Here is a 20,948-nt window from a genome sequence, read left to right on the forward strand (position 1 = left end):
GCGTGTCTGATGGTAGTTGTTCGGTAGAGTTTCCCTTTCACTTTTCCTCAGTAGCCCAGACTCGAACCGTCCATTTGGTAGCCTCTTTGTGGTCTTCTCTAGGACGTCGAGTGCCCTTTTGTCGGCGTCATTACTTGGCCGACGTGCTTGCACCCCGAGCGACTCTATCTCGAAGTGCCGGCGGTCTAGGGCTTCTGTTTCCAAAATTCCCAAAATTGGCGAAGTTATTGACAAAAAACCTAAAACGGCTCTCTTTACGGTATTGCCTCGCGCAACGGACCATCCGTGCAAGACAAGGACAAAACATATTGCTATCTCACGTTCTAGAATGTTCGAAGCGAGAGGTCCGATATTTCCGTCTCGTTTCTTCTCTATTTTTTCCTGAACATTCTAGATTTTCCAGAAAAGTGTGAAAGAGAAGCTATTTTGTGGAAGTGAGAGATCAGACAATGCAAGAAAGAGGCCTACCGAGTGAGTAAGCGAGAGAGCCTGATGGTTTTCGCTACGGTATTGCCTTTTTGGCGAAAATTTCATGTTCATTTTCTTAACTACGAAACAGACTAATTACTTAATTTGCATTATTTGACATGATGCTGCCAACATTAATCTCGACTATTCTTGACGTCGCTAACACTCAATTAAAAAAGATGTTTCCAACAAACAGAAGTTTATTTTCTTTCCAGTACAATCGTCATAAATTCAATAAACTATAATAACCACTAATCTAGTTCAAGAGTCAACCTGTGCCCTCCTTTCAAAAGTAACAATTTTGAAACCCAACAGCAGTTGTAGGTCATAACTATTGTTGTAAAAAGAATTTAGAAGCAGATTAACTAGATTCGGAGTTTCGATAAAGAACTTAAGAATAAGCGATTAAATTAATGTTCTGCCATTATCACAGAAGCTTTAGTAGAGCCACGGGATCAGTACTGAAACAATACAAAGTAATACATTATTATTCCATAATCGGTGATGTGTGGTTACGGCAGAGTTTGGATCCACTCCATCCTTATTTCAGTCGATGTCGTAAGAGGCGACCGAAGAAGAAATATTCGAACATCAGGCCTCAATCCGTCTAGGGGCTAGGGGAGTGTACGCCAAATGCTACCTTTTCATCATCATCATCATCATCTCAGCCATAGGACGTCCACTGCTGAACATAGGCCTCCCCCAATGCTTTCCATGTTGCCCGGTTGGTAGCGGCCTGCGTCCAGCGCCTTCCTGCTACCTTTTGCCTCTGGTAAATTAGAGAAAGAGCGTCGTCCTTCTGAGTCTATGTTTGGCGACTAACAGAATTGCGAATACAAGGCCTCCTCAACCCATCGGGCTATGTCGTAGGGAATTGGTATAGCCTGACCAGGAACATAAAAACCCTCGCCATGTTGCGGAAAACTAATGGTACTAATTTCTTTTAATGGCAACAGTAACTGAAAACTTCATTGACATGTCACCTTGCATGTCAGTCTATTGTTGTCAAAGTGTAAACAAACTTTATTTTAAATGTTTGCAATTGATTTTGTGAATTAAATTGCTAAAATATTTTTATAGTCGTGAAAGAAAAGTGGTTCACGATGTGTTAATGTATTTGTCGAAGAGAAATACTAAGGATTCGGACAATATTTTCATTGAATAATGTTTCCGACAAAGGTTGTCAAATTGACTGACATGTTTATCGTATAGTACAGTCCACTATGAAAATTAGCTGTAGTCTGTTTCAACTACCTATTTTAATGTTTTTTGTCACTTTCTAAGCTTTGAATTTTATGGAATTGGGAAAGAAGTACCGAGTTTGAAGCGTTCATGAGCAGACATTGCAGTTGAATATTCAAGTTCTGAATTTGATTATTGATGAATAATAAAATAAATCCTACTAGCTCGATTGATGGTTTCATTTAATTTATTTAAACCAGGTTTCCTTTAATAATATTTTTCGTAAATTTATGAAAATATCAAATTAGCCCGTAATCCTGAATCCTGGTACATAAATTTAGCCTATTAATTTAACACATGTACGACTGTACTCAGTGTTGCACTATCAAATGCAATTGAAGCGCCTCTATGCCAGGGTTTTTATGTTCCTGGTCAGGCTATAAATAGGACAAACGCTACCATTTGCAACGGTAATAGCATCGTCCATCTGAACTAAAGTGGAGACTAAACGGCCTGATGATGATGAAACTAAACGTTTTGTCGCAAAATCGTACTTATTACAACACATAATGGGCCATCCGGAATCCCCGATCAGTACCTTCCACCGGTCGTTGTCGTAGTCCCACTTGGAGGACAGCCCGTCGATGGGATTGGTGCGGATCTCCAGCATCCGGCGCAGCTGCGCCTTCTGGTACTCCTTGGACAGAGACACGGGCAGCGGCTCGTTCACTGCAGATGATAGAAAAATAGGTAGACGATATGTACCCCTACTGTCAATGCTCGGATACCGGTTAATTTTTCAAACCGTTATAGCCCTAAGTACATGGGAACGAAATAATTTAGAGGCTTTAACCGGTTGTTTTCGGTTAAAGAATGAAATGAATATCGTTTTCGCTCGGAACGAAATTGATGCAAAAACCGTTAAACTGTTATTTACGTAACGTAACGTTGTACTTCAACCAATAGCTTCTGAGAATATAGTTGGCGTGACCCGTACGTAAGACTATCCAATAAGATGTTAGTCGTCCGTTTGATGAACCACGACTTTTTGATTGCGTTGGAATACTTGGAATAAAAATGATAGTGTGCAGTCTTGAAAACGGAGGACTGACGTCCAGCTCAAAATGTCTTACGGCCGGTTCACACGTCATGTCTCCGTTTTACTGTTCCTTTTTATCGTGTACGTTTTTTTTCGTCGATGGCGTATGAAGTTGTATGAGCGACTTCACACATGACGCAGTATTCTGTATACAGTAATACATACATCGACGAAAAAAACGTACACGAAAAAACGGAACAGTAAAACGGAGACATGTGTGAACTGGCCGTTACTTGAAGTTACAAATCCATGTAACTATACGTACTTCGCGTATAATTTCGCCAAATGGGTATAATTTCAGTAGAAACAAGAGAATACTACATTATTGTGGAACAGGTTACAGGAGTCGAGTGCTAATCTAAAAGAATATTAGTCAACGTGTGTCAACTGAAACTGGACGTTATAGTTGTAAAAGAAACCAATGACCACGAACCGTAATAGTGCGCGAACATAGCACACCAAAAGGTGAAGGAGGTGGTGATGAACACGCAGCCCAGTATGAACTTCCACTGGCCGGTGGGGTGCTGGAACTCGCTGAAGGTCTGGCAGAAGGACGCGCGGTAGAGTGCCTTCTTCTCCTCACAGCAGAGCTGCTTCCAGTCGCCTTTCTCCTTCTCGCGGAGAGCCTGGAGGACAACCCTCAACGATTACATTTACGCCCGTAAACATTACTATGAGGTCTCACTGTGCGAGTGGACGCACAGGGTGACACACGAACCAATCTACTTCTTTTCGTGTCGACAACAAACCTACACAGTGTCAGCCCAAAACTCCGCCACAAGAGTGGCGTTGTCAGCAGCACTCATCAAATCCTCCTGAGTGCAGTTGCTTGGGCACTCAGGGCACGACATCAGGTGCTTTATCGACTAAGAAACAAAACCGCACCTGCACTCCATGTTTAAGCCATCCAAGAATCCCCACCTGACCAGATTGACACGAACCAATCACAGAGCTCTATTCAATGCTGTGCGTTCGATTTGCTGCTTCGCTCAAGCATACTGGCGTTAAAGTCGTTGGCGTTTCTGATAACGAGTTGAAATCTAAACGGATACCTGGTTCCATTGCCGTTGCTTTGTTGGGATGTTGTATCTAGTATCCTACCTTCCTGTGCCTTGTGTTTATTGTTGTTATTGTCATGCTTAGATGTCATGTGGGTAACGTCATCATGACAGAACCTGTTGGCACTGTCGTGAAAGAGCCAAAAATTAATGTTTCTTTTGAATTCCAAGTCTTAGTGTGTGTTGAATTCTAATTGTAATTATTTACCTACTTCTTTAGGTGAGTACTTACACAAATATCCCTCGTGTTCTCTTTAAACCTCACTGCGGGGAACGGAAAGTGTGCATCGTCCTTGTAATTCGCGCAGCCGTTAATACCGTATCCCACCAGATCCCGGTTCCCTGTCCTGCAAGTGCCGTATATGCCCCTCACATTGTGACCCAATGGAAATACGATCCCTCTGCCCTTAGCTAGAAGCGCCATTTTTATTCAAGGATTGACAAGCAGTTGTCAGCTGACTTTGCGTTTGAATTTTTTTATTGTTTTTTATTTATTTATGGCCTGCTTAATACGATGAAAAAAGGCCGTGTTACTTACTAAAATGTATTCCAATATTTATCGTCTACAAAATTGGGGATCGTAAATTGAAATTTTAACAGTCTGGGGCCTAACAGAATTTGAAATAAACTAGTTGGACAGTAAAAATTAAAACACTTGTTTTGTGTCCGGTCATAATTTACATTAGTGTTTTTATTTAATAGGAAAATGTACAGTTTTACAATTAATTAATTTGTGAGTTGTCTAACCAGCAATACTGTAGATCCTGGCTACACAGAAGTTGCAATGGTGGGAACGAGTGGTGGGATAGTCCCGTAACCAGCAATAGGCACACTAACGTGCTCTCGTGAATGTGTTTGCTATATTCAAGTCAATACTTTCAGGATCCTGACTAAAGTTAAACTCGTCCTCTGATATCCAAACCACATTGTTTGGATTGGAATATTCATCTTCATTATTTGTACGATCAGAATCTTCAATAGCCTTCTTTCCCAAAGCAAAAAATATATTTAAGTAATCGTCATATTTGGTAGGGCTTAATTTTCCTGTAGTTTTAACGTTTTTATCATCATAATCTTTGTTGTTGTTTTCACCAGAGTCTGTCACAAGTTGTGTAGTTCCATAAATGGGTTTTATTGTTGCCCTTTTTACTTCAATGCTCATGCCTTCATCTGAATCCGTCTCTTCGTAGTTTTCAGATGATGCGTCACTACCTTTGCCTACGTCACCATCGTCTTCATCAAACAATGGCGTGGTCATCATTGGACGGTTGATGTCAACGTCACCATTGCGTCCTATCCACTTATGTCTTGTTGTAACTGGAACAGGGTGTTTCGATGTGGGTAGTAAATGCGACATGTGTTGGTGATACAACACTTCCAACATTTCACCCAGTTTTTTAGTGTCAACGTAATCATTAAAATCGATTTTAGGTCCTGCTAAATTTATACCTAGAACATTCGGTGTAGTACCCAGTACAATTTTTTTCTGTTTAGTGGCATATTTTTGGTCAGGAAAATTTACACCAGACATTCCAAATACACTTCTGTTGGCTAATGGGTGATGCCTCATGTCCATTCGAGGTGTCACCATATCTTCAAAGATTTCCTTGTTAAATCCCTCGTTGATTAAGTCTTTAACCTCATACGCGTTTGGTCTAGATATATCTGTCAATATCTTGTTCAAGATAAAAAAATCTTCAGGGTAGTCGAAACTTATACGCCCAAGTCCGTATACGCCTTTACGTTTTTGGGTTGAAGATCTTACTATAGGCATTCTTAGAATGGGCTTGCTTTTAGTAATTTTAGTTGGATCCTGTAAAAGATGATGACATCTGATTTATTTTGATACGCAGAAATCCGATTTTTTTTTCGAAATTCATGCACTCCCTAAATATTGGAAAGAAAATTATGAAATTGTTACCATCCTTATGATGCCGTCGATCCAGTTCACATACATGCCAAGCCTGGTAAAGACTGTAGGAGCGTCTGGAGTGCCACAGAGTGGGGGTCCGAAGCTCACTACACCCACCAAAACTCCAGCCACGACAGCAGGGTCACCGACGTCTTTCTACAATTACAAAACAGCTATAATAATCCAGTCCTTTGGTGTGAATTCTAAACGGCTCATTATGAACAATTTGATGCACGAATACTAACATCGCATGCTCCAGAGCCTTTGGAGATAAACCCAGCGCAGAAGTTTTGCTCATTCACGTAGAAACTGTAAATGAATCCAACTTAAAAAACAGTTTTTCTAATTAAATGGCATATAAAATTATGAAGGAAAACGACAAGGAACTTACGTGGAATACACAGCTTTACATTCTCCTAAATCGTATAGATCGAGATGACCGAGTGAAAGTTTAGTTGAAGGGTCTTGGAGATTGAGTTCCTAAAAGTCGAAGACAAATTATTAAGAAGGCAGTTTTGATTATTGTTAACTTTCTAATTCTTATTACTACTTAGTTACTGACATTTTTCGCACCCCACCCAACGATCGTAACCCTGTTCACATTATTCGCCAAGTCGCCCGTTGTTTTGTCATACACAATTCTTCTGATCTTCCTCTTTTTCGAGAAGTGTTGATGTTTGTTCATCCCCAAGATTGCCAGGTTGTTCTTCAAGTTCTCGGGGTTGTAAAGGGGATGGAAGTAGATTTGAGAGATGGCTACGTACTCGCCACCGTGGGTGGCGAAGTCGCTGCCGATTCTGACTGAGACATTGCTTTTGAAATGTTGATTGTGACGGTGGAGATAGGCTCTGAAAAGTACGAGAGTATTTTTACTAAAGTCCGGTCGCCGAGCACGTAGAATTTCGTCCAATGACCCCAAGCTACCCATCCTTATCTCTTGCGCTCCCACACTCACTGCGACCGCCAGTCGCACATTCGCAACAGCAATAGAATTACGCGCAAGCGATAAGGATGGGTAGCTTGGGGTCATTGAACGAAATTCTACGTGCTCGCCGCTCGGCGACGACTGCAGTTATTTTATTTCTTGAACAAGGCCTTTGTTAAAATATCTTGTTATACTAACATTTGCAAGCACGATGCTGACGTGATGATGAGGTCTCTGCTGATGATGGAACCAGCGCAGACAAAGTCTCCTGACAAGTGGACGCTAGCCATGAAGGGATACTTTTTGATTTTAGTTCTCTTACTGTTGTAGATTCTTCTGTTAATATTAGTAAGCTTTTGGTCTGCATCTGGAACTATTGCAGATTGATTAAGCATTATTGGAACTTATGTCAACGATCTTAAGAAACTATAATGAAAAAGGGACTAGGTTACGAAATATTAGACTCACTCCAAGCCTTAAGTTGAGTCATTCTTCGTCCAGATCTCCTCGTCAATGTTTTGTTTTGTGTATTAGTAGAATTTTTATCAGAGAGAGTATCGTTGTTTATATTCTGATGCTTCTTCTTAATTTCATCTATTTTCAAAAGAAATTGTTGAAGGTGCCAAGTTACATGCTCTGTTAGGCCATCTGAATTGGCTGTGCTATTTTGTGCCGTTTCATTTGGAGAAAAAAATTGCTGCCAATGTTCTTCTTCTAATATTTCATCTATTATATTGTTATTCGGATATTCTTTTATAGTTATGTTATCAGCATTATTATCAACTTCACGGTTTTTATAGCTATTTCTTAAAATGCTTATTAAATTCTTATGCATAGTTAACAACAGTCGTATTTTCGTGGACTCCTTAAAACTCTTCCTTAATTTCAACGATTTAAACATCTTATTCATCGTTGTGTGAATAGTTTCAGTATTTCTGTGAAGAATATTAAAATTCATCGCCGAAGTTGGGGTATACGAGAAATCTTGAAAAGCTTCGGACACGATGAACATTATTGACAAGAATATCTTACAGGCATTCATGGTGTATTTTGAAGACTGCGGCTAATTTAATTTAACTTTCTTAAGCAACTACGTAATGATCAAACAAGTAAATATTTAAATTAAAAAGGTCTAATGCAATAAAAATGTGATTCAAAACAAGATTTTTATTACCACAGTCCATAAAAGTATGTCGAAATTTCAATTTCGGATTTTAATAAAATTTCGCAAGAATTTATAAACGCCAGGGTAATAAAACAAAAGTCATAAATAAGTTCCTTTTACTGTGATAACATTTCCAGCGAGTATTGCCCAAGTAACTCACAGTACCTTGTATATTTTATAATTTACTTAGAGCTAAATATTTTGATAGTTTTGAAATTTTAGTCATGTTTTCATTAAATTGTGTCATCTTGGCTCTTGTGTCGTTTGCTATTCAAACACGAGGACTCGTGGAGCTGCCAAAAGTCGATGATAATAACATTTTGGTAACAGAAGCAGCTATTCGAGACACCATTAACACACTGTTCTATAAACTTGGACTCCGAGGCATCAAGACCAAGCCCAGGTTAAAAGAGTACTCCACAGTTCACAACCATCTTGTTTCGTTCACTTTGCAAGATTACACCAACTTGAAGGAAATAGCAAAGCTCACTCGAGTCGATAAAACAAAAATAAATAACGAAACTAGAAGTTTTATGACCGTTATAAATGAAATACTAAATGAAGATAACGATGATGGAAGGACTGAAGCAATAATCACTGAAGCCAACGATGAAAGCGTGATAAAATATATTGATCAGTTCCTAACAAAACTGGAAGATCTAAAAGAGCAATATGGCGTTATTAATGAGAGGTTTCCCATAAAGGAAGACTTGTATAAAGTTTTGAATGACAATGAAGTATTACCTTACAATTTCACAATGGACCAGTCGTACAGTTCAGATGTTGATGAAAATGATACGCTCATTGATGGAAGTAACTATTGGAGTAAGTTCCTAGAATGTATGATTTGGTACATATTTTGTTCAGGTATTTTAAAACCTACTTTTTTCCAGAACCAGATATGAGTGGTCGCCGCATTTACCGCGGGACGAGGACTAAGATTAAGCACTTCCCGTTCATGGCAAGCATCCAGATTTTCAATAGGTTCCACTGCGGAGGGTCAATCATCAAGTCCGATCTAGTCATCACGGCTTCGTCATGCTTGCAGCTGTAAGTTTACTTTTATATTCGCCTTAGCTATTACTTATTTTATGATGTCATTCTACTACTAGTATGTAAAATTTTAACTTGTTTTCTTTTTTCTATATTTAGAGCGTGGAATAACAGATTCTTCCGCGAAAACCCCGCCTTCCTCTCCGTCAGAGTCGGAAGTAATTTCTACAATGGTGGTGGTGAAAATATACCCGTGTTGGAGGTTTACTTCCATCCCCAGTACAATCCAAAGAACCTGTGGAACAATATCTGTATTCTGCGTCTGGTTAGAAGGCTGCGGTTCAGGAAACGAGGCAAAAAGGTGAAGAAGATAGACTTTGATAGGAATCCTGCGAATTTGCCGTTGACAACTGATGGGATTACCATTGTTGGATGGGGAGCCAAAGGAGTAAGTGATACGGATCATAAAACACTATTTTAGCCTAGATACGTTGAACCTATGCCCACTTTCTAACTGCTTTTTCATTTTAGATGAGCAACGTGGTTAAGAATCCTTGGGAAAATGCTCTGTCGTTTTCCGTCTTGGATATCTATCCCTTACGAGAATGCCAAGATATCTATTCAAAGTAAGTTATTCCTATCAAGCATACACTCTTACTCTACTCAATACATTCTGTGTATATTTAACTGACATTTTTGTTCCAGGGAATATGTCACCAAAAAACATTTTTGCGCTGGTTTCTTCTCCAAGGGTGGAGGAGCCTGCAATGTAAGTGACGAAACATTATGATTGACTACGTTTAGACCACTTTTTTGGCCGTATGACACATTTTTTGATGTTGTCTTTGTACAAAAGGATGTTTTTTTTTTCTAGCACGATGTGGGTGGACCAGGCGTCGTGAAAGGTTTCTTGATGGGGGTGGTCAGCTTCGGCTCTCCTGTGTGTGGCACCCCTGATGCCCCGACTGTCTTCACCAAGCTTGGCTACTACGCTGACTGGATTGAGGAGATCATGGAACAGGTGAAGTCATTTTATTGGTGTATGTTGTTTTGGTCTGAAGTAATTATCAGCATAGGTATTTACAATTTTCATCATATCACTAAATGGATCATTCACATTTCACTCATCAATGTTGAGTAAAAGTTGCACTGCATGTCTATCGCATCTCCTAATATGAACCTTAAGCACTAGCTAGATAGATTGCACAGAATCGTGAAAATTACTCAATCTTTATCTTTTAGGAGGTGCCCAACATTAACCAGCGAACTACTCTACGTCGGAAAACCATCGTGACTCTCGGCCAATATTACCAACCGATTCAACCGACCACGTTTAAAATTCCTCCTCTAAGTGGCAAAATAGATCCGATCCCTATCTCGGAAGTCGACGCCTTGAGGATGCTGAAGAGCGGAAAGATTTTCCAAGAGTTCTTAAACACTATGTTTGGCAGCAGCGAAGCAGCTCAGTATCAAGACCTTTTGACCGATGTCCAACCCCGGAACGACCAAGTCATGCCAGCTGCTGAAAGTACAACGAATTCCCCTCCAATACCCATTCAAGTACCAGAAACTACTACTCCAATGCAAGCCTCAATCGAAGACACCGCTCAAGTGGTCACTGAAATTGGTGTGGTCGACCCTGATTTTACTACAGAAGCCCAATTAATGAAAGTCACTGCACTAGACGAAAACTTCGCGATATCATCCAGGAAAGATGACGATTTAGAGAAAAACCTTGTTAATCTGATCGATGATATAGATTTAAAAGAAATCATTGATGGCATGCCGAGCGTGGAGGAGGAGAAGTTGTTAGACGATGAGAAAATCATGGATATGCTTAAGGACAAGGATTTGGAGGATAAGATCTCGAAAATAGATGATTCTGTATTGACTCTGCTATATTTATCTGATGCGGAGAAAGCGGAAAGGATCGGTGATAGCAATAATGGCGAGGTTAATAGCGCATCGTCTGCTGTAGATAAATCTGACGACGGGTTAGACAATTACTACGGAGAAGCGGAGGAGAGAGGACTCAGTATACCCACAGACAATTTCCAAGATCTGACATACAGAAACAATAATGCCTCAGTTGCGGTGGATCAAGCGATTTCGAATGATCAGTTGTATTATTTAATATCTGAAATCAATGATAACGATGCCAAAAATATAAAAATAAAATATTAAAAATTTGATTATTAATTAACCTATCATAATCATTCAATCAGAAAATAGGTAAAGAACTTTCCTCCTACCTTGTGTGTAGGTGCTCACATTTCCTAAAAGGTTGTTGCTTTAAATACCTTCACATGGATTTTTTTTAATGATTTGGACAAAAGTTTTTCCCAATAGAATAGAACAATTTGGAAATAGCAATAAATATTAAAAAGATTATTCTGGTGATGATAGGCATCAGCGTTACAGCGTTTTAGTGATGGATGATCTATTTTGTGCGCTAATAAAAATATATTTATTTGTATAAAACTTAATTTAAATTGATACTTTGCCAAATAAACTTTTATAATCAATATTTAAATAGATTTTCGTCGTTTCAAACATTACTCGAAATGTTCGTCGAATGCAAAATGCGTAGAACCGAACGTAAATTTGATAAAGTTTGGCAGCTGCCACTAGATGTCGCTGAAATTTTTCAGTCATACGGAATTTGTGATATAAAATTTTTGGAACGAAAATCACAAATAAAAGGTAATATCCCATCTACTATTGTGTGTAGTGATATTTAGAAAGTTCAACTTATTTACATTTGTGCTATAAACACTTTTTGGTTGCGGTAAGTTCTTGAAATATTCTTTTTTATTCGACCCGCAAGGTATGGTTCCAATTTTGATTTGTGATTTTTTCTTCGGTTTTATCTAATTCTACCCCAAATATTCATTTGTTTTGCGTTGTTACTTGTAACTTTTTATTAAATAGTGGTTAAATTGTGAAGAATAGCGAAATATTTTTTGTTATGTAACCTTGCTATCGATTGACGAGAATCCAGGCTAAAGTAACCTTACTTTGCCTTATCAATGTAATATCACACCTTAGATTGGTGATAAACCGTTAAATATTGGTGTCCATTTACCCATAGCCTATTACTTTTAATTTAGAATAATGTACACATGTAAGTACCAAAAAATATAAAAAATACCTCCAAATATTACATTACTACCAATACATATACATGTTACGGTTAATGTGATAAATTGAAAATTATTAATAATAACCGGTTATTATGAATAATTCCCGACAGTCGCGGTGAAAGTGATAAATTAATCACATTTAACAGTGATTATTTAATAATTCAACCTTAGTACTAACAAATTTCATAAAAGAGAACAACATCTTGTGTACGTGCTCGTGTACAGCCAAACTTTTGAACGTTTTGATATCATATATTAATATTAATTTGGCATAATGAGTTTGGAATGTTTCTTGCATAATATTACTTTTCCATGATGCCTATAACATAATGTTTTGATTTAAAGTGAAAAATAGGTTAAGGTGCGGCGGGGGTGGCCCTTGGGCCACCCCTAAGCCGCCTATTTAGTTTTATACACACATAAATGACCTCATATTAATCACATTTACCAAATCATGCGGTAATTATTCATAATAACCGGCGATTATTCATAATTTTCACATTTATCACTTTGACCGTAACATACACACAACTGTGTAAGTATTGGTATTGTCATTTTTATGTGGTGATAAATTTTCACGCCATAATATTAACACCCATGTATAAGCATGGAAGACTTGGCAAGCTAGCTACTAAATTAACAATGAAGTCAACATCATTAATCGTCAATAAAAATAGTGTATTCAGTTTGTAACTTAAATATAGTTCTGGCTGTTCATTTAGGAATGTGAATAATGATTTAACCGATCAATGATAACATTATGTAGGACTATGCTATAATGTACTGTTTCTCCGGCAGATGGCCAGCTTCCTTATGCGCCGAGCGCTGTTAGATGCAGTCCGTGTGCCTGTTGGCGTGAGGGCCGCCAGCACCGAACTGGCCAAGGTGAGACATCGCTGTCATATTAGTCGCTTAACACTTTGGCAGACAGTACAAGTTAAGTAATTACTTCCCAAATGACACTACTTATTCACATACATTGCTTTTGTGAGTAGCGTCAATGTAAAACAAGGAAAAACCATGACTACTATAGGCATTCTATCGTATCATCCTCTACTAACTGAACGCCTGTGGAAGTTACTGTCCATTAATGCGTTAATAACGCATTGAATACCACCTAACTCATAGGTGTATATTACCAAATCATCGTTTTGTTTTTACTTACTCAAGGCGTTAAATGTACACAGCTATAGGAATTATTATTTCCGGTTCAGGTATTATTAAATTGATGTATAATATTATCAGAGTAGGTAGGTAGTAGGTAATTATTGAGTTGTATCAGGCCTCCGTCACTCGCCTATGCCGGCCGAGATAATTACCTACAGCGCGCGACAACTTCAAGTTGCAAATCAGTCCGGGCCGCCACGCGCCTGTTTGCACACGCGTATCTATACACGCTCGGTCGATCATAGTCGCAATCAAGGTTTATTGTTCCAACAGCACTGTTATACTTCTTTAATGAAAAATTGTAATATTTAGGAATAATAATTAACTGTAGTGATTTAAATAATAAATAAAAAAACTACACTTTTTAAATAATACATTATTTTGAAATACTTATGACAAAAAACTATAGCAAAACAATTATTTTAGCTAATAAAAACATTAACTTTACTTCACCGTGTCTATTTTCCGACACTACACCTTTTAAAACTGTTTGTTTAATTTCGAATTATCGCAACACTGAAGTTTATTAATAGGTACTTTAGAGATGGTACGATTATACAAACTCCACTAGATTAAAGTTTTCTAATCGTAAATACAATAAATGCTTCTTAAAATTAAGTTTTTATTTATTTTACTTTGCTCATACAACCCTGACGCTTGAGCGGTGACGTAGATCAATTCTAAACACAAAAAAAATGCGCTCTTGTGAGCGTAGTAGTAAGGTGTGATTTCGAATGCACCAGGTACGTTGGATATTTTGCATTATTATTATTACCGTTAAAATGTCGGCATCTGGTCCTACACAAAGGAGTGCAATTTCTGTTGCTACTATTATGTATTCTGTGGTTGTATGAATGTGTCATTACAACATTTGCTTACATCATTGGTTAAAACACTGACCTTCATTTAAAATTAATTATACAATGTATAGTTATACAGCTTTTATAAGAATTTTTTTTCAATATGCATTGCAACAAATCCTAATAGAATAGAAGTACTTTATTTAGAATTTAACATATTTTAGGTGTGTACATAATATTTTTTTTAATAATCCACTTAGATTGTTATTTTTTTATTCTATCATGCGATCTGTTAGAAGACTATGAACAGATTTGTTCTGTGATTATCGGCGATGGAAGCAGAATCCCCCCTAATATTATTATTATTATCTATCTATCTATCTTCTATATAAATAAAAATGAAATGCTGTTCGTTAGTCTGATTAAAACTCGAGAATGGCTGGGCCGATTGAGCTGATTTTGGTTTTTAAATGTTTGTCGTAGTCCAGGGTAGGTTTAAATGGTGAGCAAATAAGAATTTTTCCTTATTTGCGATGGCTTATTTATAGCCTTTAAGGCGGAACAGAGTTCGCCGGGTCAGCTAGTTTTAAATAAATCATAATTTAATTTCCAGATCGGCAATCGCGAGTGGGTGGGCTTCGGGTTCAACGGCCAGCCCAACTACGTGGACCGGCCCGACTTCCCCATGCCTGCTGTGAGGTTCCGTCCCGACACACCTGACCTTAAGGTTTGTAAATTCATACTTGTAATTGTGAATATGAGTTAATATGTGGGACAAAATGACTTCTTATTTTGTTTAGAGAATTAGCGAGGACACATTTTCTAACGTTCAATAGTGACGTGTTTCATTGATTTATTTAGCAGTGACAGCGTAACGCCTCAGAATACTGAACAACGCTTAGCGATCGCCATTTTGTATAAAAGCGCTTTTTTGTATAAAAGCGCTTCCAAGCACTTCTTCTTCTTTTATTTTGGCAACGGCTTGGTTTTGAGAACCATCTTTCCGCCAAATGGCCCCATTGTACATCAAATGTCAATTGACTGTTGGTGTCAATATAGTTCCAAAATACTGAACTGTCCTATGCATGACATTGACAGTGGGGCGCCACCGTCAATACCGGATCGCTAGTTCCGATTTTTGCCATGTTGGAAACCCTATAGTTGAACGATGGTCATCTATAGATGACCCACGCTGAACTGTCCCACCAAACTCAATGACAGGGGGGCGCTACCATCGTTCAACTATATGGTTTCCAACATGGCAAAAATCTGAACCAGCGATCCGGTATTGACGGTGGCGCCCCGCTGTCAATGTCATCGACAGGACAGTCCAGTATTTTGGAACTATATAAATATTTTCTTTGGTGTCAAGCAGTGTCGAGTGCCATGCTGTCGTGATTATATTCGTTTTAAATGGTTTCTAGCATTTCTAATTGGTTGTATAAAGTGTTATGCAATTATTAATTTTACAAGCCAAACTGTAATTTACGCTCGTATTCACAAACGATGCCTGCTTAATTGAAGCAGCAAATCGAACGCACAACTTTGAATAGAGCTCTGTGATTGATTCGTGTGTGACCTGTGCGTCCACGTGCACTGTGAGACCTCCATAGTAATGTTTGTGAATTGCGTTAGTTAAATTTTCTATGCAATAACTGTGTGAACTTTTAGGCTCTCCGTGAGAAAGAGAAGGCCGACTGGCGCAAACTGACCCTCGAAGAGAAGAAAGCGCTGTACCGCGCGTCCTTCCGCCAGACCTTCGCCGAGTTCCAGGCTCCCACCGGAGAATGGAAAGGCATTGTGGGCTGGGGACTCGTGTTGGCTTCCCTCTCTGTTTGGATCTACATGGCTATGAAGATTTTCGGTGAGTCACTATTATACTATAGGGCTCTTGGTCCATTTGGGAGACTAACTGAGTTTTTTTATCCACAACGAGGAAGCTCTTGGCCTGTATTTCACCTGATGATAAGTGACGATCAGGCCGAAGGTGGAAGCGAGCTTCACCCGGAATCCTCAATCACGGAGGAACTGGCTATCTTACCTCTAACTGCCGGAACACAACAATGCTGTTCACATTGTTGTTATAGCGACAGACTTAGGTAAGATGGTGGTAGCAAGCCAGGCAGACTTTACCACCAACTAAAGCGAACAGAAAAATTGCTCCCACTGGAAATCGAACCCGAGACTTCTGCGTCTGTTAAAGGTTTCAGGCCCCCACTGGCGAGTGGAAGGGCGTTGTGGGCTGGGGACTCGTGTTGGCTTCCCTCTCTGTTTGGATCTACATGGCTATGAAGATTTTCGGTGAGTCGTTCGTTCGTTCGTTTCAGCCAAATGACGTCCACTGCTGGACAAAGGCCTCCCCCAAGGTTTTCCACAATGAACGGTCCTGCGCTGCCCGCATCCAGGCTCTTCCCGCAACCTTCACCAGATCGTCGGTCCACCTAGTAGGAGGCCTGCCCACGCTACGTCTTCCAGCCCGTGGTCTCCGCTCGAGAACTATCCTGCCCCAGCGGCCATCGCCATCAAAAGTCTTTGTGTTGCCAGTGATGGTATATGGATCTGAAACATGGTCGCTTACTACGGGCCTCATAAGAAGGCTTAAGGTCACCCAAAGGGCGATGGAGCGGGCTATGCTCGGAGTTTCCCTGCGTGATCGAATCAGAAATGAGGAGATCCGCAGGAGAACCAAAGTGACCGACATAGCTCGCAGAATTGCTAAAATCAAGTGGCAGTGGGCGGGGCACATAGCTCGTAGAGACGATGCATGGCCGTTTCGGTGAGTCATTATTATACAGGCTCTGTATCGATTTGGGAGACTTTAACCGAGTTCTATTCCTTCATCGGAGAATGGAAGGGCGTTGTAGGCTGGGAACTCGTGTTGGCTTCCCTCTCTGTTTGGATATACATGGCTATGAAGATATTCGGTGAGTTTAACATGTAGAATAGGGCTTCGTGTTGTTCTGGCAGACGTTATTAAGTTCCAAGCCTCCACTGGAGAATGGAAGGGCGTGGTGGGCTGGGGACTCGTGTTGGCTTCCCTCTCTGTTTGGATATACATGGCTATGAAGATTTTCGGTGAGTCGTTCGTTCGTTCGTTTCAGCCAAATGACATCCACTGCTGGACAAAGACCTCCCCCAAGGTTTTCCACAATGAACGGTCCTGCGCTGCCCGCTTCCAGGCTCTTCCCGCGACCTTCACCAGATCGTCGGTCCACCTAGTAGGAGGCCTGCCCACGCTACGTCATCCAGCCCGCGGTCATCAAAAGTCTTTGACCAGTGTATGTTGCCAGTGATGGTATATGGATCTGAAGTATAGCACGCTCCATCACTCTTTTGATAACTTCGATCCTTCTTAAAAGGCTAATAAGGTTCATAATAAGCATTTATTAATGATATTATGTATGTCCGTAAACATATACATTTATTTACTAAGAAAAGTGACGTCCACTCATTTAACACGAGACATAAGAATAAACTTGCTGTTCCATCATTTAGGTTGCATAAGATAGGTAATTCATTCTTGGGGAAATGTATTACCATATTTAACAAAATACCACACAACCTTGTCGAATTGCCAATAAACAAATTTGAAAGAAAGAAAGAAAAAATATTTATTTGGTACTAAAAGATACATATAAAAAATACCCTTATGTCCTCGTACTACAAGGTTCGAGACTATATTGATGACAAGGATGCGTGGTCAGTTCAGTCTGCACATATTTGATGTACTTAAATTTGACTATTCTTACCGTTAGATAATTCCTGGCAATAAGTGGTGACTGAGTTTGTTCCGGCGTTTCTTCTCAGCACTTGCCATATGTTTGTCTCGAAGCGCTGGTAGGGCCCAAAAGATAAGGAGACATGTAAAGTGCGCCATAAGGGCTACCTTTTCTTTTTTTTATTATTTTCTATTGACGTTCATAAGTGCCACTTGTGGTCTAAACTGAATACATATTTTTGATTTGATATTATTGTCTCGTTACAGTATACAGCCCAATTCCCGAGTCGCTGAGCGAAGAGAACCAGAAAGCACAGCTGAGGCGCATGCTCGACCTCAAGGTCAACCCCGTGGACGGACTCGCCTCCAAGTGGGACTACGAGAACAACCGCTGGAAGTAAAGGTCAGTGCCGTGTGGTGGACGAGGGAACCAGGAGTAGGGTTGCCAGGTCGAAAATCACAAAAGCCGAACTTTGTGCTTCATTTGGCCGGACATTTAACCCTAAAAGCCGGACATGTGACAATTAGTGTCAGCTCATGAGTGAGTACTATCATCATGGTTGCTATCCAACATCCTGATGCGTGCGCTTCATATGATTCTGTGGCTCGACTTTCTCCTGGCGCGGCAACCAAATAAAAAGCCGGACAGGCCGGACAAGGCAATATTTGGCCGGACGAGTCCCTAAAAAGCCAAACTGGCAACCCTAACCAGGAGGCGCGTGCTCGACCTCAATGGACGGCTCGCCTGCAAGTGGGACTACGGGAACAACCGCTGGAAGTAAAGGTCAGTGGCGTGTGGTCTTACCGACCGGAGGGCTTAGTGTGAGTTTACATCAAACGTCTTCACTATTCTTGATCTTGAAGATCTTGGCCTGTACCTCACCTGATGGTAAGTGACGATCAGGCCGAAGGTGGAAGCTCGCTTCCCGGAATCCTCAACCACAGAGGAACTGGCTATCTTACCTGTAACTGCCGGAACACAACAATGCTATTAACATTGTTGTTATGGCACCAGACTTAGGTAAGACGGTGGTGGCTAGCCAGGCGGACTTAGAACAAGCCCTACTACTACCGAACAGAAAAATCTGCCCTCACTGGGAATCGAACCCGGAACCTCTGCGTCTGAAGCAGGTGGTCTTACAGGTGGTATGTACTCGTACAGGTGTCATTAAATGTACGAAGAAAGGTCCTGAAAGCTTACAAACAAAGACTTAAGCGTCATGAAAATGTACTTGCTTCATTCCTTCTAAATTCTCAGAACTCATTCAGGCTCAGGAGAAAGCGAATAGCATCAATACTTCATTGACTATCGCACAAGTAAAGTTCACTCGCCTTCGTGAGTTGCAAGAACTATAGTATTAATAATGTTGATTGTTGTAATACTTATTTCATAAAACATTGATTTTATATAAAAAATATTTGTCCACAGGTTTTGGCAATATGGTGCTATACCTGTGGCGGCGGCTTGCTTTCTCCGGGTATTAGAGTAGACAATGTAATATAAGCGAAGTATCTATGTAAGATAATCAATACAATTGTGATTCCAACTGGATGTTTTTTTATTTCGATGGCGGTGAGTGGAGATTGCTTTTCCTATTTGACTGAAATTAGTTTTGGATGTAGTTTAGTGATTGGTGTTGGGAAATTATTATTGGTGGTCGGAATGTATGTAGTTATTTGTACATAAAATTGTTTCAATCAATAAATATTACTAGGGATTGTTAGCGCCATCTGGGGGTAAGTAAATTAATCATTTGTAGGGCGCCACCTAGTGGTAAGTTAATTAAACACTTGTGGTAGCGCCACCTAGGGGTAAGTAAATGAAACGTGTTGTGGCAGCACCTGGTGGTGGAAGTAAACTAAACGTTTGTGGTGGCGCCACCTATTTGTAGGTAAATGAAACGTGGTGACACCACTTAGGCCCAGTTTTTTGATTCTTAGTTAAAATAACTAATTGTTAAATTTTGCTACTAATGGTTAAATATTAACAACATGTAAACTAATAGTTAAAAAATGTACTAAAAGTCACGCTAATCATGGTTCGAAAAGCATTTTTTTCTGATATTTAACCACTTGTCATTTGACATCTGTCAAATTTGACCATTGGTTATTTTAACTACGAATCAAAAAACCGGGCCTTAGTGGTAAACTAGTATTATATTATCTGTGGTGGTAAGTAAATTAAACGTGGATTTAAACTAAACTTTTATGCTAGCGCCATCTAGTGGTGAGTAAATGTAACGTTTATGGTGGCCACTGGTAGGAAGTAACTAACCAAACTTTGCGCTTACGATAGCGCCATCTGGCGGGGAGTAGACTAAACTTATAGGAGAGCCAATTTGAAGGCTTGCGGTAACGCCACTTGGCGGGGAGTAGACTAAACATCTGATACAGCAACCTCTAAATATTTGCGTTGGCGCCACCTGGCGGGGAGTAGACTAAACATCTGATACAGCAACCTCTAAATATTTGCGTTGGCGCCACCTGGCGGGGAGTAGACTAAACTTCTGATACAGCAACCTCTAAATATTTGCGTTGGCGCCACCTGGCGGGGAGTAGACTAAACTTCTGATACAGCAACCTCTAAATATTTGCGTTGGCGCCACCTGGCGGGGAGTAGACTAAACTTCTGATACAGCAACCTCTAAATATTTGCGTTGGCGCCACCTGGCGGGGAGTAGACTAAACTTCTGATACAGCAACCTCTAAATATTTGCGTTGGCGCCACCTGGCGGGGAGTAGACTAAACTTCTGATACAGCAACCTCTAAATATTTGCGTTGGCGCCACCTGGCGGGGAGTAGACTAAACTTCTGATACAGCAACCTCTAAATATTTGCGTTGGCGCCACCTGGCGGGGAGTAGACTAAACTTCTGATACAGCAACCTCTAAATATTTGCGTTGGCGCCACCTGGCGGGGAGTAGACTAAACTTCTGATACAGCAACCTCTAAATATTTGCGTTGGCGCCACCTGGCGGGGAGTAGACTAAACTTCTGATACAGCAACCTCTAAATATTTGCGTTGGCGCCACCTGGCGGGGAGTAGACTAAACTTCTGTCATACAGCCACCTCCAAACATTTGCTGTAGCGCCACCTGGTGGGGAGTAGACTAAACTTTTGCGATAGCGCCACCTGGCGGTGAGTAGACTAAACTTTTGCGATTGCGCTACCTAGTGGGGAGTAGACTAAACTTCTGCGATAGCGCCATCTGGTGAGGAGTAGACTAAACTTGCGATAGCGCCACCTGGTGGGGAGTGGACTAAACTTTGACGATAGCGCCACCTGCTGGGCACCAAACATGGTCGGGCCAAGCCCA

At 40.3% G+C, this 20,948-nt stretch overlaps 4 protein-coding genes across 5 annotated transcripts; 2 read left to right on the top strand and 2 right to left on the bottom strand.

The window, feature by feature from the left end:
• Nucleotides 1–674: 674 nt before the first annotated feature.
• Nucleotides 675–4,313, bottom strand: LOC114356035 (cytochrome c oxidase subunit 4 isoform 1, mitochondrial). Its single transcript, XM_028309121.1, has 4 exons — nucleotides 4,040–4,313; nucleotides 3,183–3,375; nucleotides 2,249–2,379; nucleotides 675–929 (listed from the first exon to the last, which is right to left on the bottom strand). The coding sequence occupies exons 1-4, from the start codon at nucleotides 4,229–4,231 to the stop codon at nucleotides 924–926; spliced, it is 522 nt and encodes a 173-aa protein (XP_028164922.1). The 5' UTR covers nucleotides 4,232–4,313; the 3' UTR covers nucleotides 675–923.
• Nucleotides 4,314–4,637: 324 nt separating this feature from the next.
• LOC114356039 (uncharacterized) lies at nucleotides 4,638–7,039 on the bottom strand. Its single transcript, XM_028309124.1, has 6 exons — nucleotides 6,843–7,039; nucleotides 6,282–6,567; nucleotides 6,111–6,199; nucleotides 5,965–6,028; nucleotides 5,717–5,875; nucleotides 4,638–5,620 (listed from the first exon to the last, which is right to left on the bottom strand). The coding sequence occupies exons 1-6, from the start codon at nucleotides 7,037–7,039 to the stop codon at nucleotides 4,640–4,642; spliced, it is 1,776 nt and encodes a 591-aa protein (XP_028164925.1). The 3' UTR covers nucleotides 4,638–4,639.
• Nucleotides 7,040–7,952: 913 nt separating this feature from the next.
• On the top strand, nucleotides 7,953–11,032 carry LOC114356034 (uncharacterized). The gene is made up of 7 exons (XM_028309120.1): nucleotides 7,953–8,634; nucleotides 8,703–8,859; nucleotides 8,962–9,250; nucleotides 9,334–9,428; nucleotides 9,508–9,571; nucleotides 9,677–9,823; nucleotides 10,045–11,032. Exons 1-7 carry the CDS (start codon nucleotides 8,034–8,036, stop codon nucleotides 10,984–10,986), a joined length of 2,295 nt encoding a protein of 764 aa, XP_028164921.1. The 5' UTR covers nucleotides 7,953–8,033; the 3' UTR covers nucleotides 10,987–11,032.
• Nucleotides 11,033–11,397: 365 nt separating this feature from the next.
• LOC114356032 (cytochrome c oxidase subunit 4 isoform 1, mitochondrial) lies at nucleotides 11,398–19,177 on the top strand. 2 transcript variants are annotated; one of them, XM_028309116.1, is made up of 6 exons: nucleotides 11,398–11,505; nucleotides 12,744–12,830; nucleotides 14,526–14,639; nucleotides 15,584–15,776; nucleotides 17,898–18,033; nucleotides 19,060–19,177. In XM_028309116.1, the coding sequence occupies exons 2-5, from the start codon at nucleotides 12,744–12,746 to the stop codon at nucleotides 18,029–18,031; spliced, it is 528 nt and encodes a 175-aa protein (XP_028164917.1). In that variant the 5' UTR covers nucleotides 11,398–11,505; the 3' UTR covers nucleotides 18,032–18,033; nucleotides 19,060–19,177. The 2 variants fall into 2 exon arrangements, with proteins under 2 accessions (XP_028164917.1, XP_028164918.1); XM_028309117.1 differs by having other exon boundaries at nucleotides 11,458–11,590.
• Nucleotides 19,178–20,948: the final 1,771 nt, after the last annotated feature.

The sequence above is a fragment of the Ostrinia furnacalis genome, unplaced genomic scaffold (genome assembly GCF_004193835.3).
Source record: "Ostrinia furnacalis isolate ACB-3 unplaced genomic scaffold, ASM419383v2 OfSCF2609, whole genome shotgun sequence".
NCBI lineage: Eukaryota > Metazoa > Arthropoda > Insecta > Lepidoptera > Crambidae > Ostrinia > Ostrinia furnacalis.